General features: G+C 39.6%; 1 protein-coding gene across 1 annotated transcript in view; it reads left to right on the forward strand.

Annotated features, from left to right (window-relative positions):
• taf2 (TAF2 RNA polymerase II, TATA box binding protein (TBP)-associated factor) overlaps nucleotides 1-15848 on the forward strand; it is a 31872-nt gene extending 16024 nt beyond the window's left edge. Inside the window, exons 18-28 of the mRNA XM_040117708.1 lie at nucleotides 1961-2086; nucleotides 4814-4954; nucleotides 5566-5676; nucleotides 5984-6177; nucleotides 6935-7074; nucleotides 7545-7614; nucleotides 8240-8349; nucleotides 12376-12605; nucleotides 13402-13566; nucleotides 13850-13952; nucleotides 14049-15848. Of these exons, the coding sequence (XP_039973642.1) occupies nucleotides 1961-2086; nucleotides 4814-4954; nucleotides 5566-5676; nucleotides 5984-6177; nucleotides 6935-7074; nucleotides 7545-7614; nucleotides 8240-8349; nucleotides 12376-12605; nucleotides 13402-13566; nucleotides 13850-13952; nucleotides 14049-14347 (1689 nt within the window). The 3' untranslated portion in view covers nucleotides 14348-15848. The remainder of the gene's footprint in view (nucleotides 1-1960; nucleotides 2087-4813; nucleotides 4955-5565; nucleotides 5677-5983; nucleotides 6178-6934; nucleotides 7075-7544; nucleotides 7615-8239; nucleotides 8350-12375; nucleotides 12606-13401; nucleotides 13567-13849; nucleotides 13953-14048) is intronic.
• Nucleotides 15849-19255: the final 3407 nt, after the last annotated feature.

Genomic DNA, 19255 nt, shown 5'->3' on the forward strand with positions numbered 1-19255 from the left:
CACATTCAAACTTAAAGGCCTCCAGGATGTGAAAAGCTGGATGGCTAACTGTCTTCAGTTGAGCGACACCAAGACACAAGTGATTGTTTTTGGTTCCCCTAACACCACAGGGATTATAGCTAGCCACCTAGGACCATTGACACTGAACCTTCATGCCCATGCCAGGAATCTTGGAGTCATTTTTGACTCAGCACTGAAATCTGAAAAACAGATCAACTCTGTGGTGAAAGGTAGCTATCTTCATCTGAGAAACATTGCTGAAACTGAAGTCCATCCTACCTCTCAACTACGTGAAGACTGTAACCACTGCATTAATCTCCTCAAGGCTGCATTCTTGGAACTTTCTGTATCTGAGTATTAGCTAGTCCTCTTTATCTCACCTGCAACTGATGCAGAGTGCTGCAGCGAGACTCCTAACCTGTGGTACCAGAAAAAGAGACAGCATTACTCATTCCTTTTTATTAGCCAAGAGTAATTGATGATGTACATTTTCAGAAGCTCAAAAGTAATTGGAAAACAAACATCAGACAGATGGCAGAATTTTGAGGAAAGGCCAAACAATTTTGTAAATTCTTAAAATAGAGGAAAGCACTGATGAGCAGAGGCAACACCAAAAGACCTGGAAGACCACGGACAACAACAAAAGTGGATGATTAGAGTTTTTTTCTTGGTGTAGAAAAACCCTTCGCAACATCTAGCCAGGTCAGGAACAATGTTGAGGAGGTAGGCGCATCATTTTCAAAGTCTACAATGAAGAGGTGCCTTCATGAATGTAAATACAGAGGGTTTGCCATAAGGTGGAAACCACTGGTAACACTTAAGAACAGAAATACAAGATTAGACTTTTGCCAGAAAAAGTCTAAAAAAGCCTGCGCAGCTCTGGAACAAGATTCTTTGGACAGATGAAACCAAGAATAACTTGATATAACCAGAATGATGGGAAGAGAAGAGCATGGAGAAGGAAAGGAATGGCTCATGATCCAAGGCATTACCACATTATCTGTCAAAACATGGTGGAGGCAGTGTTATTGCATGGACATGTATGGCTGCCAGTGGAACTGGGTCACTCGTGTTTATTAATGATGTGACTGCGATAGAAGTAGCAGGGTGAATTCTGAAGTGTATAGTTCTATACTATCTGCTCAGATTCAGCCAAATGCTGCAAAACTGATAGGATGGTGCTTCACAGTACAGATGGTTAATGACCCACAAGGCAAAAGCAAGGCAAAGAAATGGAATATTCTTTAATAGCCAAGCAAGTCACCTGACGTCATCATAACTGAGCTTGCTTTTCACTTCCTGAAGACAAAACGGAGGGAAGAAAGACCCACAAATAAGCAGAAACTGAAGGCAGCTGCAGTAAAGCCCCGGCAAAACATCTCAAAGGAGGAAAATCGGCATTTGGTGATGTCCATGGGTTCCAGACTTCAGGTGGTCATTGAGTGTAAAGGATTTTTTTTCAAAGTATTAAAAATAATCCTTAAATTTATAATAATGTTGGTTTGTCCAATAACTTTTGAGCCTATGAAAATGAGGGACTATGTATAAAAATGGCTGGAATTCCTAAACGGTTGATGTGAGAGTTTTATTAAACCCTTTGAATTAGAGCTTCAATCATATCTGAATACCTTTGTTTCATATCCATTGTGTTGGTGTACTGCGGCAAAATTACAACTGTCCAAAGACGTATGGACCAAACTATATATGTAGCAGCTTCTCAATTTGAGTGTTGCTGTCACTGGTTAAAGTCAGATACATTTAATTAACATTTCATACTGTATATTCTGGTGCTCTTTTCATTTGCAGGTTGTAACTAAGGATTAATTTGGCTGTTACTATATGCTGTATATGTGTGTCTGCTTTCTTAGCCAACCAAAGCTGATTAGACATATTTGAGTTGGTGTTCTTTTAGCCTTTAGTTAATTGCAAAGGTTGAGTGTTTACCATATCTCTCTGCTAGGAGGAGGCTATCTCAGCGCTGGAAAAGTTCCCAACCCCCGCCTCCAGACTGGCTCTGACTGACATCCTAGAGCAAGAACAATGTTTCTACAAAGTCCGGATGCAGGCCTGCTTCTGTTTGGCCAGGGTATGTGTATACGTGTGCCTGTGTGTGTGGATGTGTGTGTGTGTGTGTGGATGTGTGTGTGTGTGTGGATGTGGGTGTGTGTGGATGTGGGTGTGGGTGTGGGTGTGGGTGTATTTCAGCAACAATGGAGCATAAGGGTTTTGAACAGTGACATTTATAAAACAAAGCCTCTGGGCAGCAGCTTGGCATAGCTAAGGAAGAACATTACTGAATGAACATGTGACACTACAGGGTGTATTCATGTGACCTACAATCAGTTCACCACACAACATTTGAGGGGAACTCTGGTGTTTGTATCATAGGTACACCCTTAATATAAATACAAGTCACCACTATTGTCACTAAAGCTTTATTTATACTTCAGCAAAAAACTTACTACATGATGCAAAGATAATAGTTTTGACTTCAAGCTGACAAATTTTGAGTGTCAGCAATTGGTGTCACATACTTGCTTTTTTCATATGTAAGGCACAACTGTAACTGGATGTGGAATCTGACTAGAATATGGAGGCTGATGGCAAGATGCTGGACTGATGGGAGTTCAGTAGTGATTGATTTACACATGGTGTGGATAGAGTAGATTATCAAAAGGTGAAAATTAATTTTCCCTAATATTCCCAAAATCAGCTTGGTCTTGGTCATACGGCCACCTTCTCTTCATCTTCTTCAAAATAAATATGCAACATTCGGTTATGGTCTACTGTTTCTGTCTTTGAATGAAAAGTTTCTCAGCTCCTCTTGATATCTGGTTGCAATGATAATGAGTGTACTGTCACTGAACTATTAACAGAGCTCCTCTGTTGTTTATACATGTCACATGGTACCTTTTCACTGAAGTATAAATGAGCCTAATTTCCACAAAAACAAATGATCTAAACGATTAACAATGTAAGGTCTTGAACTTGGGCCTTCCAAAACCTGTGGTTCCAGGTGGCCAAGATCTGGTTTTGTTTTGGTTCTTTGCTGTGACTCATTAAATGTGTCAGAGGTTACAAAAATCGGGTTTATGTTGTGGAACACAATCTTGAGTGTGTTTCAAATGGCTCTGGAATTAACTTCAAATGGCAATAAAAATTATTGAAAGTAATATACAGAAAGTCACAAAATAGGAACGGATGTAGAATATATATAGAAGTAAGCTTGGCAAAAGTGGAGTGAGACTTGAGGGAGAGATATGAGGAGTATGTGGGAGGATTAGTAGATCAAAGAAAACGGGGAAAAGAGGAAAGAAAGTAAGGCTTTAGGGTAGTCAGAGAAATTAAGGTTTGGGATGTTTGGACGAATGATTCATGGTGAGAGGAACAAAATAGAGAAAGTCGTTCAGTTTATAGCGAGGCACTGAAACTAGAGTGAGTCAGTTCTGTTTTGAATTTGTGTCAAAAATTTGAGACAAAACTTTTTCATTTGCAATGGTAGATGAAAGCATATTGCGCATAACTTGTGTTCCTCTATCTACTTAGTATTTTGGTAAAATTTTTACAAAATCTTTAGTGGAAACAATATTGTGAAAATAGCTACAGTATTATAACAAAAGATAACTTCCAAGCTAGCATGGCCACCCGTCAGTTTAACCCTTGCTGCACTTAAACTCAGTTGACTGAATAATCCTATTCTGTAGCTACAGGAAATTCTCCCTTCTCTGGATTTGGTCTGTTCCAACTTTAAACCCACTGGATTTCCGCCATTCCATTCCACCTGAAACAATATTTTCACAACATGATAAACTGAGTGGAGGCTGAAATGGCAGCACTTCACGTCTTTCATTAAATTGCCGTGTTGGTCTTTGGTATATACTATACTATACTATACTATACTACTACTACTACTACTACACACACTCACCAACTCACACACTCACCAACCCACACACTCACCAACTCACACACTCACTCACTCTTAACATGCACATAAACACATGCATTCACAGACTTACATACCCACACTGACCACAAAGTGAAATATGACTGACTTTAACCCTCAGATGGACTTGGCTGCATTATGATTGGTTGGGACAGCATGTAATTGCTGGTTTTTGGTAAAAAAAAATGTGGGAAGGAAGAAGGAACAACCTGGAGCTGAAAATCATGGGGAAAGACACATAAAAACTGACAAATGCATGCATATGTTGAAAAACTGACACACAAAAATTAAAGACGTGTTCGTGAATGCATGCATGCACACATACAGGAACATTCCGGTGTGCACACCCGCTCTATTTATCTAACCAAATGACAACATCCTGTGCCAGTGACCCTTAGCTCTTTATTACCACATTAACATAAATTCCCCAATATCCTGTTAGAACTCAAAGACCACTGGAGCCACTGGTCTTCATACCTATGGAAACCTCATGAGCTGCTCATGTGCACTTTTGAATTTTACATTGTAGTTTAGTTTTCACTGCAAAAGTTATAACAGGCAGAAAGGACATTCTTATACCACTTACAACATTCTTGACTTGTCATTTGTGTGCCATACAGTATTTCTTAAATAACTACTACAACTTGTGTGTAGTTTATACTTCTGTGTGCATTTTACATTTCATATGCTTTGCAGAAATCTTGAATCTAATCCTAATATTTTACTGTAATGACAGCAGACCGAGGACAGCTGGCAGATGTTTTCCACCACATGCTGCAACTTGAACTGAATTGAATTAAGTAATTGAATGACTTTCACTGTAAAATTGTATTAATCTGTTCTCGTTGGTGCATGCAAACCTTGTAGATAGCCAATGCCATGGTGAGCACATGGCAGGGCCCGCCAGCTATGAAGTCCCTGTTCACCAGAATGTTCTGCTGTAAAAGCTGTCCCAACATTGTCAAGACCAACAACTTCATCAACTTCCAGAGCTACTTCCTGCAAAAGGTACATCAAATAAACAAAATGCACTGGCAGGAACAAACAGTTTAACACACAATACTTCACACTAACAGCGTCGTTAGCTGCCAAGCCGCCCTCAACAGACTGTACAACCAAACTTGAACTCTTATTCAAGGCCTTATTGTTGGTCTTACAAGAAGGCCCAACAGGTGTATCAGAATGGCTGATACCTCTGTCTGATTTTAGCTTATCACAGATATACTGCATCAGTACTGGCGTTTATATTTGCTGATAAGAAACCAGAGTTTTGTGTAGGTAAATACCACAAATATGTTCTGAGTTCATTTATAAACAGTGTTACTATTACATATATTGTTCACCAGACAGCCCTGACAAGTTTATTTTTCAGCTGTTCTAATGTTCCACTTAGAACAACCTTACGAAAAATGTTTTTTATGTGCATGTTAAAAAGCAAATAACAAATGATGTATCACTCAAATCAGCCTCAAATTTCCAGCATTGGTTGTTTCTATGTAAAAGGCCAAGCACTACAATAAAACACATTGTAAAGCTGAGCTTTCAAATTATGTTTTTTTCATCTTTTTCATAGCAGAATCATATCATGACTGCTGTTTCATCTTTGTTTTCCATGTCAGACAATGCCAGTGGCCATGGCGTTACTCAGAGATGTCCAGAACCTCTGTCCCAAAGATGTCCTCAACTTTATACTTGACCTCATCAAGTATAACGACAACAGAAAAAACAAAGTAAAGACACACATTTACTCACTTTAACTCTAACAAAGTAACTCTTAAAGACTTAAAGCAAAAACAAACAAATACATATACCGTATTTATCATGACGATATTAATAGGAGTCATGAACATGAGTGATAAGAAGGCTTCTTTTGCCATATTAAAAACCTAAAAAAATTTTTTTAAATTTTGCTATTTTATAGATGCCAAAAGTAAATCTTTGGCCCCAATGGTCAGCATCCACAAAGAGGGATTTTAATTTTTCTTTCATTTCTTTTTCTCTTTCCTTTCTCCTCCTCTCCCTCTTGCATGTCTTCAGTTTTCAGATAACTACTACCGTGCAGATCTGATTGAAGCACTGACCAACTCTCTGACCCCAGCCATCAGCATCAACAATGAGGTGCGGACAGTGGACAATTTAAATGCTGACGTCCGTCTCATCTTGGAGGAGATCACCCGATTCCTCAACATGGAGAAACTCCTGCCTAGCTTCAGAAACACCATCACTGTCAGGTACACAGTAAAATGTGTTCCTGTATATGTTTATGGATGTATTCCTAAAACATGTTCTCCTGGCAGCTCTTCATATCAGTTCCACATGACAAAATAATTTAAAAATGCTGGCATGTTGCTTACTATTCGTAAGAGAGCCTGATAAATTTGTTGTAAAGTTTTCTCTGTTCCAATGTCCAAATAAAAACTGAATTTGGTCTCCTATATAACAAATAAAATAGTGTAGTATGCAGTGATATGGGGAAGGGTTCAAACCTATTTTGACCACTGAATAACTAGAAGTGCTTGTTGTTGTTTTTTTTTAATTTATGTTGGAGTTGCAGATATGGTAGACACATTTCAATGAAACTATAATGCAAAATATATAAAATGTCTTTATTTGAAAAAGTTTTCATGTCCTCTGCCTGTAAGCATCAATGGGAATTTCAGAATATAAGGTCAATCTTTGCCATGTTTCTCCTCGTGTTTAAATTATTCATGTCTGTATTACTTGTTTTTCTTACATTTCAGACAGACATCTGTAGGCAGCATAACGTTTAGCTTAGCATATGTAGGAAACACCAGGTTAATGAAGTCAGTGGATGATAAAGATGAAGTCTTAGGATGTGAGGATTCTATCATTTATTTCTCATTTACGAAGCAAAAAGCTCATTTTGGTATTATCTAGACATAGGAAAAGGCTCATAGCCTCTTCTATTTTCTATTAGTCACCTTCCTGAGTTCCTCACTCACTTTACTGTCCTCCCCCTTTTTCTAGCTGTCTGAGAGCAATTCGTCAGCTTCAGAAGAATGGCCATATTCCCAGCGACCCATCACTCTTCAAGTCCTATGCTCAGTATGGACACTTTGTAGACGTTCGCATTGCTGCACTGGAGGCTCTGGTGGACTATACAAGAGGTAGGACATTTAACACAAGTGTGTTAGCTGTTGTTATTATATTTTATATTATATTATTATTAGTAGTATTCTTATGGAGCTCGTTGATCTAGCTCACATGCCCCTGGAGATCAGCATTAGTGGCTCTTATATTAGTCTTTAATCAGTCGGAGTCTGTTATAAGTTTGGGGAAACCAATTGAGTTGGATAGAGCATAGTATTCATAGTATGTGTAAGGTACTTACTGCTGAGAGTTTTCCTGTAAATACCCAGATTTTTTAAATAACCACATCAGTACAAACTGATTTTAACCTATATTTTGAATCCCCAACATTTTACACTTAAAAAAAAAAAAAAAAATTAAACACATTATATTTATTTGCATGTGGGACTGATAGGACGAGGTCTGTTTGCTGCCATGGGCCAGATCCCCTAGATAAGATGCCAGTAAGTGTATAAGTAGGACATGATAATTGTTTTTTGTTCTCTAGTTGAAAGAAGTACAGCAGACCTGCAGTGGCTGCTCATCATGGTCCAGAATGACCCAGCTCTTTATGTCAGGTCAGCTAACACCTAGCACATACTTGCTGCTAGTGCACATATGCACTCTTTTAACACATATTCATGCCCTACATTACAATGTCCTTGTCTCAAGGTTTTTTTTTCTTATTTTGTATGTCCTTACATCTCATCTTCTCAAATTTGTTGGCAGTTCTGTCATACATTTTACTATTACATGGCAACAATATGGCCAGAATATGAGAAAAAAGTTTACTAATGGTCTGATGTCTGTTTACCTCAGGACCAATGGAATTTAGCCCTATATGGAATGTTAGCACATATGGAATGTTAGTTACATGTTAGCACTTTTGTCACACCGTCTAAGTAACATGGTTATAAAATTTTAAATGGAAAACAGGCTGTGTCATCAAAAATCTTTAAAGGTTTAATTTTAAAGTAAGAGAATGTCACTGCCAAATTTCACCTCAAATCAAAGGTGTTTTTGATTTGTAGTGGTAGTTTATTTTACCTTCTGGATAAGTGATCATGCATGGTTGTTATTCAAAGAAGGCTGTAGTTAATGTTAAATAACTGAACAGTTGACACACAAACAGCTATTGTGGGGGTTTCCATCTTCTTTCTTATTTTTTGCTTGTCTAAATTTTTTTGTTTGTTGTCCAATCAGACATAAGATCCTGGGTATGCTATGTAAGAATCCACCTTTCACAAAGACAACAGACTCTGCTCTCTGTAATGAAGCGCTGGTCGACCAACTCTGGAAGCTCATGAACTCAGGTGAGGCGCATGCACACACACACACGCATGCACGCACTTCTATCTTTGTAAGGACACTAATTGAAATAATGCATTCCCTAGCCACTTACCATAACCTTAATCATCACAACTAAATGCCTAACCCCAAGCCTTACCATAACCCTAACCTTAAGGTAATTGTACCCTGAATCCTAAAATAAGTTTTAACCCTCAAAAAGTAGTCTGGACCCATGGGGACCTCAATTCTGTCTAGACGAGTGATATGAGTCCCCATGAGTTAGTGTGCATTCAGTTTAAAGTCCCCACCGGGATATAAAAAAAAGCCCACACAAACATATACATGCGCCTGCACTCTTTATGAAAGGCAAGATAAAAAATCCTTGTGTGTCACTGAGTCTGTCAAGCTGTCCTACTCACGCCTGCACAGAAATGATTATAAACTTTTATTGGACTGATAGAAATTCAGCAGGCTGTCACTGTAGCATTGTATGTGTAGTGTATCAGTGTGGTTTGAGGAGCTCGTGACAAGATATGATCCAGCCATTTCTAAATCCTTCACATCATTGTTGATCAGATGCAGTGGATGGCTTTTTGAGGGTGTGGTGAATGAAGCTGTGCAACTGTGACATCAAAACAAATGTGGCACTTGATTCCAGTTTTTATCTTGCCATTTTCCTGCCAAATTTAATTGTCTTTTCCGACAGCCAGTAGATAAAGAAAAGGACAGTGCATCACCTTCTGATCTGTTAGTACTAACTGAGCTGTCTTTTAGCAGCTCAGATGGTGAAATTCTCTCATTACTGTCAAAATAAGTTTTTATGATGGGAAAGAGTTGTTCAACACTAAAGCTTCAATTATACTACCTTGCGGATGCACACATTGATAGCTGCGGACACCATGGCCCAAGCTGTCCTTGGTATAAGTCTGCTTGGAGTCCGCTTGGTGCAAAAAATGCGCAGTTGGTGCCCTTGTAGCATCATACCAAATTGAAGGGACTCGGATGTCCGCAAAGAGTCTTGTGTACACTCTGATGACTTTACGTCACTCGCCTCACATACTTGTGGATGTGGAAAGTATAACACTAGCCTAAGGCTGCACATGTCTCATTAGGTTTGGGGATATACAATATTGGATTCAAAATGCATTAGATGATTAATAGGTTTTGGACAGTTTCTTTTTGGCTATTTCACTCAAGAACAAAATACAGCTTAGCTTTTTCCACTGCTCTTATGAGGACTCTTAGGATCTAATCAAAACTAGGGAAAATTATACTGATGAGAGTCCGGTTAATGCACGTTCAGTATTTATTATGTTTTCGGGTTGTCCATCCGTCCATTCGTCTGTCCATCCTTCCCATTCTCGTGAACGTGTTATCTCAGGAATGCCTGGAGAGATTTTCTTTAAATTTCGCACAAATATTCACTTGGACTCAAGGATGAACTGGTTAGATTTTAGGGGTCAAATGTCAAGGTCACTGTGACCTCACAAAACACTTTTTTGGCCATAACTCAATAATTCACACACTAATTGTGACAAAAGTTGACACAAATGTCTAATTGGATAAAACGATGAAGTGATGACATTTTATATCCAAGTGGTCAAAGGTCAACTTCACTGTCACATCATAATGTTCTCCAAAAACACTTTTATAGCCTTTATTCAACGCCACAACTCAGGAACAGAAGGGTAGGGTTGTTACCAAATTTCCTGCACCTTGTCTGGCGTAGACATATAGCCACAAGGCAGTAATTTTAGTTCTTGCAATAAGTGCTCTCACAGCACTATAACAACTAACACAGTGCCTGCAACAGAACCAAGAAAACTTTTTATTCACTCATATTTCCTTGGTTTCACCCAGCAAAAAGTTTAAGTAAATCCATTTGAGCTAAAATTCATTTTCCTTGTAGACAAAACATAATGCAGCAGAGACCTGTTTATGTTTGTATGTCACCTTAAAAGAAACTATTTAATCCTGATGATCGACATTTTCTTACTGTCTAGCAAAACCAGCAGTGCCTATTCACCATTGTACTGGAAAACTCTAAAGCACAATATCCTCCACAACAGGAGCCAGACTCATTTTACCAGTTCTCTTCTGGTTAAACTGGGGTTTCATACATCTGAGGAGATATTTCAAAAGCTACTGGTGTTGCCTGAATGTTTTCAAAAACAACAGTGGCTTCAGAAAGTTCTAACAGCCCTTCCAAATTTTGTTATAGCATGGCATGTCATGGACTTGATTTAAAGTTGTTTTTTTTTTAAAAACTTCTAAAGCATTGAAAGTTTCTAATAGCACAGTTGGCTCCATCTCTGTCGTAGAAGTTTGGAAGCACCAGGGCTCCTTGAGCTGCCAAACTCAGTAACCAGGCAGGAATGGCTTTGGTAACTGAAGTGACCAAGAACCCAGCAGGGTTTCCATTGACAGAGATCAAAGAAAAGCTAGTTTACCACCACCCCTATACTGCCTCTTTCATGGGTCTATTTTTTTATGCCTGCTTATTCAGTTCATATGATTTTTGTTCTCTATGTTGTTTAGTAGACAGAGAGAATCACATACATTGCTCCAGTGTCTATTCCAACTAAAGTCCCTTACAATAAGAATATAATCAGACACTATAATCAGACACGGTACTCATGTCTCTTAGATAAATTTATCCATCATTTCATAAATTCAGCATCTGTATCAGCAAGTATCACGTTCTCCATGGAGGTAATTACAGTAGATTCATTGGCTGAGAGGGTGCTTCAAAAGAAATATTGAGCTCCCAGTCTTTTCCTTTCATTATTATACAGTTGTTTCTTCCAATCATGCTTTTTGATGCAGTGCTTCTACCTTATACTTACGTGGTTCTGCCTTCTATTGTGTCCTCAGGTTTCATTATTACTTTCTCTTCCAGGGGGTCCTATGTGTCTTTCAGCTAGCTAGCAAGGCCATAACGGTTCAGTCTGCCAGTCCAAATAAACATGACCTCAGAACCCAAATATATATAAGTATATGTTCACAGTTCCATATTCCTAAAGACCATTGAGCTCTTTTTTGCAACACATTATTTATTTATTGACCTACAAGCATGAGGGATGAACAAAAATATTTATGATCATTATTTCCAGTGAACTTTGTCGATCAGTCAGTGTTGGTTGCTGTAGGACTACCGGACTGTGCTGCCAATTTAAATACACAGTGACCAGGGTGTGGGAACCTTAATGACTATGTCATGAAAATGTATTGTTTTAGCCCCCCCCATAACACCACGCTCAAGCAAGATGATGTTTCACTGGCTGAAGGTCAGCGCATTAAGAACGTAAACCTCAAAGTACTTTCTGCTGCTGTTAGAGTCATTTATTTCAACCTTCTTCCAAAGCCACAGTCCACTCCCCATGGTAGGCGCCTGGCCTCTGAATCACTTTCTTCAGCAATATTTGTTGTTTAATTCATTCAATTTCTCAACACACTGCATCTAAATTAACCATATAATGATGCATTTAGCATTCATGTCACTCATTATCTCATATTTAGTTGTGCTCATATTATCTCTGGGAACGTAATGTAAAATGTGTAATTGAAGAACCCTACCTCAGATCAGGATTGCTGGTAACTCTGGAAATTTGTTTCCTCCAACTCTCGATGTAGCTTTCTTCTCCCTCCCTGTTTCCTTCCCTTTTCCCTTTTCCTCACACTACCTCCTTGCCTCTCTCTTGTCACTTGACTTTTCATTTCTCTCTACCTCATTCTCTTTGCATTTATTTTAGTGCCTCCACTGATGGTGGCTGCTCTGCTATGTGGGCAACCTTGATGGTAATGTGTTTGATCACCTGACAGGCTTTTTTTAGTATTTTTTGGGACATTTTTCTCTCAATTTTGGTAGCAGACAGTAGCGGGGTTACAGGAAACTAAGGAAAACAAAGGAGGGATGGCATGCAACAAAGATCCTTGGCTGAATTTGAACAAGGGATGTTGCAGTGACATTGCCAGCATCTTAGACCCCAAGGTCATCAGGACACCCCACAACTTCACTTTTTGTCTCCATCTCACCTTCTTTTTCTCAGGTACCTCACATGACTGGCGGCTACGCTGTGACGCTGTGAACCTCTACTACACTTTGTTTGGTCTGACCCGGCCTTCTTGCCTGCCACTGCCAGAACTGGGCCTCGTGCTCAACCTGAAGGAGAAGAAAGCTGTGCTTAACCCAACCATCAAGCCTGAACTAGGGGTTAGCGCTGTTATGGACACGCCTGCCAGTATAGGTATCCATGGTGTCGGCATGAGTTACACAGCTGTAAGTGGTGTGGGGTCATTTAATTTTCAGGACAGTTAATTGAGTGTTAATAGAAAATGTCTGTCATGAACTAGTGATTGAAATACATTTTAAGTTATTCCTTGACAAGTTGTATTTGTATTTTGATTGGAAATTGTGTGGTTTCAGCCAACCAGCACATTAGTTAAAGACACACTACATCACGCAACAACTCGAGTTTCATTGGTTTCTCTGCCAATGGCGATGTGATCAGTGAGCTGCATGGGGGTCTCTGTTTCCTTCTGTTTGAATGTCTTTGGTTGAGTAATGCTACATTGTAATTTTCAGATAGCATACAGATAACTACTTCATAAAAACTTTTATCTTAGGTTGGATCTACGAAATTATGGATACTGCAGTATAGTACTGCCAACATAATTTGGCTCTACCTCATTCTCATTGCATCACCATTGTAACCATAATCACTGTAATAGGCACCCTTTTGACTCTTTTGGCTATAATAACATCTCTGTGACAGCTGACTAAATCAGTATTACCTAGCCTGGGCCCAGGTTAACTACTGTACAGAATGAAATGACAATACTGACAAAGGTCAGGAAGCTGCTGCCAATTTCTCAAAGATACTGACAGTGAAATTCTAATATGTAATCATGTTAAGTATTCCATTTTTTCTGCTCAAAAATTAATTCCCCATTGGTTTCATATACACTAATTTCAATGTGCTGCAAACTCACATTCTTATTAATGTTACATTATTACAAAGAATAATAAGTAAGCTATAATACGACAGTCAAGTTTCTTTGTTTGTGTCTAACAGGTAGATGAAGAGCCAGATCCTATTTCATTAGGGGTATGTGGGGTCGGCCAGCCACCTCAGGGCCTGAAGAGGAAGGCTGAGACCCCACTGGACTCCCCTCCAGAGCCTGGACAGGTACTGCAGCAACAGGATGATGATGGAAGAGGAGGGCGCTACAAGATCAGGGTAAAGGACTTCTGACTTCACTTGTTTCTACACCCCTGCTTTGTTTTGCTCAGCTTTGCCGTGCTCTTCTAAAGTCTTTTGTGCTCTGTTTTGAAAATTTTTTTCAGGCTAATTATTTATGGACATATGTTTTACTGACATCTGCAATATTCTGTTTCTGTAAAGTCTGTCTTCTACAAAGGCTCACAAAAATAAAAATGTTTTGTAATGTTTGTCTTTATTATACAAGAAATATACAGGTGATTTTCACATGGTATTAATATGTAGTTCTGGTCTGTTATAGTTTAACACCATGGAAGATGAAGATATTGATATGGAGACTGTTCATGATAGTCAGGCCTTCATTCACCATCATCTCAATCTGTTAGAGAGACCCTCTACACCAGGTACGCGCACACACAAAAAAAACCACACACACACACCACTCATATTTCAAATAAACCCATAACTAGGTAAGACACACTCATGCTCTCTCTTTTTAGGTAAAGAGCCACCGTCAGTTGAACAGTCCATGCTCTCCATGCCTGCCATGCCGCTGCCATCCTTCTCCAAAGAGACCACCTCTTCGTCCTCCAAACACGGGACTGAGCACAGCCACCACCATCACCACCACCACCACGAGCACAAGAAGAAGAAGAAAAAGCACAAGCACAAGCACAAGCACAAGCACAAGCACGAAACCAAGGACAAGGAGAAGGAGAGAGAGAGGGACAACTCCCACACCTACAGTAACAGCCCAGCCAGTGGCAGATCCCTACGCTCACCATCTCTGTCTGACTAAGCATCTGGAGAGAAGTTTGGTTTTCCAACTGCTATTGGCTCAGTCAGGGTTAACTGGATACATCCATTTTGCAGTAGCAAGCTTTGATCGCTGTGAGTACAGTGACACAAAATGGAAGCAAAGCACGATCAGTTTAACTAAATATTCATTACACAGTACTGAATGAATGAGGAAGACTGATTTGGACAAAATGTTCAATTATGGCGTTCAAGTGTTATAACCCTTAGATAAATGGAAACACTGAGTTCCTCAACAGAAACAGCAATGTTTGACTCTTAAGAGGAAACATAGAGTGCAGTGTCATTAAGGTAAACCCTCCAGAGGTGTCCCTGTGTCCTCACACCACACACACACACACACACACACACAGCCTGCAGGAGTTTGTGGACTTGTAACATTGCTTCCAGGCTGTCTGGGGCATGCAACCACATATACCTTTCTCCACAAATAGTCAAATACAGTCTTAGCTGACCTCATACACCCACCCTTCCTACATAGACACCACTCTGGTGTGCCTCATCCCCACAGCTCAATCCCAACATTCAGTGAGCGGCTTCTGAGGCAAAACAAGATTGATCGTGGTGTGGATTTAAGCATTCTGTCTGGACTGGGCCTCCAGTGTCTTTAACATCCTGCAAATAACATTTACCTGTCTGCTCACAGATGAAAATTAAACAGAGGAATTTAAGTGTGCTGTACAATTAAAACTCAAGTAATACTAGTGTTTTTAAAAAAACACTTTTTGTTTCCCAACTGTCATCATTGATTAAAGATGCTTTTATATTCATGAATGTTTTGACTAGATTGAATCCAGCTCCACAAAGGCATTTATGGCTGGGTTTACTCTGGCACTGTTTCTCAGGGCTGATTATGTGGTTTTAAACAATGAAAAGAACATGCAATCAGTATTCAGAATATATACAGAAAAAAAAGGGTATTCTTACATAATCAGCCTTCCAATTTCATCTTCTTTTTCCCTAAATAAGACAAATAAAATCTTATCATTCATGTAAAGATTCTTGACACTGGTTAAGTAGTCCCTGTCAGGATTTATTCCCATTTAGTTCATGTGAATTTCCCATTTAGTACTTGAGAAAGTGACTGTGGAAATGTGGAGGAAAGAGAGATAACAGTTTAAAGTAGAATTCAGAGGCTTTATGGAAAATTAAGGATGCAACTTAATTTAGCCTCATATTTTCTACATTGTAATTTCCGTGTAACACTTTTTGATTTATTCTTAAAATAAACTGGATAAAATTACCCTTTTTACATCTGTTGTTACTCTTTGTGTTTTGTTTTTATTCTTTAGATTAAAAAAGATCACTGACAACAGTAAAACCTTAGTCAGCAAGTCCAATGACAGAGAACAATGTCTCAGTAAGACCTCCTACCGCTTATTCTTCCCAGTGGTACTCTTTACAACTCGAAGATATCATTGGACAAGACAGCATTGTAAAGCCAGACCCTCCCACCAGGATTCCAGCCTTGTACCTTCACCAGATGGACAGAGTACAGCAAAGACAAGTCGTGGCAGCAGCCACTCATAGTGAAATATTTTATGTTATGTTATGTTATGTTATCTCAGCATTAACTGCCAAGATACAGAACTTGCATTCAGGTTTCCTATGGTAGATTTTCAAGCACCCTTTTGCACCAACAAATTTGATTATTTTACTTATTGTCTTATAAGCACTGATTTAACTGATCCAAATTTAACAACAAATATCGTCCCTAAAATTGATGACACGTCTGTGACGTGGTTTTGTTCGGTCCTTCACACGGCTTCATAACCCACCGGGACAGTTTCAGGAGTGGAGCGTTTATTCTGCCTGATTGCAAGATTTTGTTGACTTGCTGATTTGTTCATCTCCCCTTGATCTTTGTGCTTCTACCATGGGTAAGTAGGCTTCCCATGACTTCTGACCTGGTGCCAACGGTTGAGTGATGTGATATGTGATCGAGAGTCTGCACAGGTCGTTTTATTTTGAAAATCGGCCAGCTGCTCGATGCCGTTCCTGTGTATGACTTCCTGCATGGTTGGATCTGTTCAGTGTTGCTTGACACGTCTTCAGTCAAAATAAAATGGTATAAAATAAAATAAACGACTACGCGTGTATTTGTAGTGGAGCAGCGTCGCAGCCGAAACATGATGAATGCAAACGCTTCCACCCAGGTCCACTGCATGGTACAATTAAGGAATTAACATCCCATCATGCTCAGCGGTAATGAATGGAAACAGTAAGCAGGCCCAGTTGATCATGATTTTATATCAAGATGGCAAGAGGAAAAGATCTTAGTGACTCTGAAAGAGGGTTCATTGTTGGGGCATGGATTGCAGGACATTCAGTCACACAGACTGCTCAACTGGCTTTTGTTTCAATAGGAACAGTGACTGAAGTGACATCTGCATTTAGATCTAGGGGAAAAACATTAGTTAATAGGGTCAGACACTTTGGTCGACATTTGATGACCATGATGCAGGTGCATTAGTGTGATATGTCAGGAAAAACAGAAGAGCAAATCTCGCTCAGATGAGAATATCTATCCAGGACATGATCAGACTGTGTCAGCAACAGACAATCAACAATTACATAGAGAGGGATATTATAGTAGGGTTGCAGTGCATAAACCCCTTATTGTTATATGCACCAAGAGAATGGTACAGGCCTGAAGGCTTGACCCTTACAGTGAGGGGACCCGGTGGCTCTGTTATGCTGTGGTGGGCATTTTGCTGGCAAGTGGGTCCACTTGTCCCCCTAGAGGGAAGGGTCACTGCAAATCACTATAAAGCTGTTCTGAGTGATCACCTTCATCCTATATTGAAACATTTCTGTCCTGACGGGAGTGGTCTCTTCCAGGATGACAATGCCCCCATCCATAGGTCACGAGGGGTCACTGAATGGTTTGATGAGTATGAAAATGATGTGAATCGTATGCTATGGCCTTCACAGTCACCAGATCTCACTCCAGTTTAACACCTATGGAAGATTTTGGACCAAATGTGTTAGACATCGTACTGCACCACCATCGTCAAAATGGTGTCCATCCCTCCAGTAGAGTCCAGAGACTTGTAGAATCAATGCCAAGGCGCAATGAAGCTGTTCTGGCAGCAAGTGGTGGCCCAACATCTTACTAAGACACTTTATGTTGGGCTTTCCTTTCAGTTGTCACCCGTATATCTATCTATCTATCTATATATATATATATATATATATATATATATATATATATACATACAGTGCATTCAGAAAGTATTCAGACTCCTTCACTAATTGTCACATTTTGTTATGTTGCAGGCTCATGCTAAAATCTTTTAAATTCATTTTTCCCCTGACCAATCTACACTCAATACCCCATAATGACAAAGCCAAAACAGAATTTAAATTTTTCTTGAAAATTATTAAAAAGGAAAAACTTAAATATTACATTGATATAAGTATTCAACCCCTTTCCTTGGTACTTAGTTGAAGCGCCTTTGGCAGCGATAACAGCCTCTAGTCTTCTTGGGTATGATGCGACAAACTTTGCACACCTGGATTTGGGGATTTTCAGATGTTCAGTTGAATTCAAGTAAGGGCTCCGGCAGGGCCACTCAAAGACATTCACAGAGTTGTCCTTAAGCCATTCCTGCATTCTCTTGGCTGTGTGCTTAGAGTGACTGTCCTGTTGGAAGGTGAACCTTCAGCCTAGTCTGATGACCAGAGCGTTCTGCATCAGGTTTTCATTAAGTATATCTCTGTACTTTGCTCCATTCAACTTTCCCTCAACTCTGACCAGTCTCCCAGTCCCCGCCGCTGAAAAACACCCCCACAGCATGATGCTGCCACCACCACAGCTTCACTGATGGGATGGTATTGGGTAGGTGATGAGTGGTGCCTGGCTTCCTCCAGACATGACACATAGAACTGGGGTCAAACAGTTTAAACTTGGTTTCATCAGACAAGAGAATCTTAGGTGCTTAGGTCTTAGGGGTCCACACAGGATCTCTGGAGCTCAGCCAGAGTGACCATCAGGTTCTTGGTCACCTCTCTTACCAAGGCCCTTCTCCCCCGATTGATCAGTTTGGCCGGACAGCCAGCTCTAGGAAGAGTCCTGGCTGTTCAAAACCTCTTCCATCCAAGAATTATGGAGGCCACTGTGCTCTTTGGAACCTTCAATGAAGCAAAAACATTTTGTAGCCTTCCCCAGATCTGTGCTTCAACAACATCCTGTCTCTGAGCTCTGCAGGCAGTTCCTTCCACCTAATAACTTGGTTTTTGCTCTGATATGCATTGTCAACTTTGAGACCTTATAAAGGAAGGTTTGTCTTTTCCGAAATCATGTCCAATCAATTGAATTTACCACAGGTGGATTCCAGTCAAGTCGTAGAAACATCTCAGAGATGATCAAGAGAAATGGGAGGCACCCGAGCTAAACTTCAACTGTAATAGCAAAGGATCTGAATACTTATTTCAGTGTGATATTTCATTTTTTCCTTTTTAATAAATTTGCAAAACTGAGATTTTCTCAAAGCCAGACTAACCTGCTTGTCATTTGTAAATACCAGGAACACCAATATTAACACTTAGTGCTAATGAGCAAAAGAGACAGAAAAAGTTTCCCAACTGAGACTCCAACGTAAGTGTGACTGATCTGACTGAGCTGCCAACAACTGCTTCTGCCTGAATGAAGAAATGATGGCAATTCGTTGCCTAATCCTCCCATTAAAACAGAGACAGGTGAGGATTGGCCTTAACGTCTCAGTCACAGCAGGAAAAATACATAATTATTTAAAGAAAAACCATTAGAAGAAGAAAAATAAACATGAATGTTTATAATTATAGAATTGCGAACATGATGCAATCATAGTTAGGATATTCTATAATATTTTATAAAGGCATTAATTACCTCTCCATTGAAATAATATCG

This window comes from Xiphias gladius, chromosome 22 (assembly GCF_016859285.1).
Source record: "Xiphias gladius isolate SHS-SW01 ecotype Sanya breed wild chromosome 22, ASM1685928v1, whole genome shotgun sequence".
NCBI lineage: Eukaryota > Metazoa > Chordata > Actinopteri > Istiophoriformes > Xiphiidae > Xiphias > Xiphias gladius.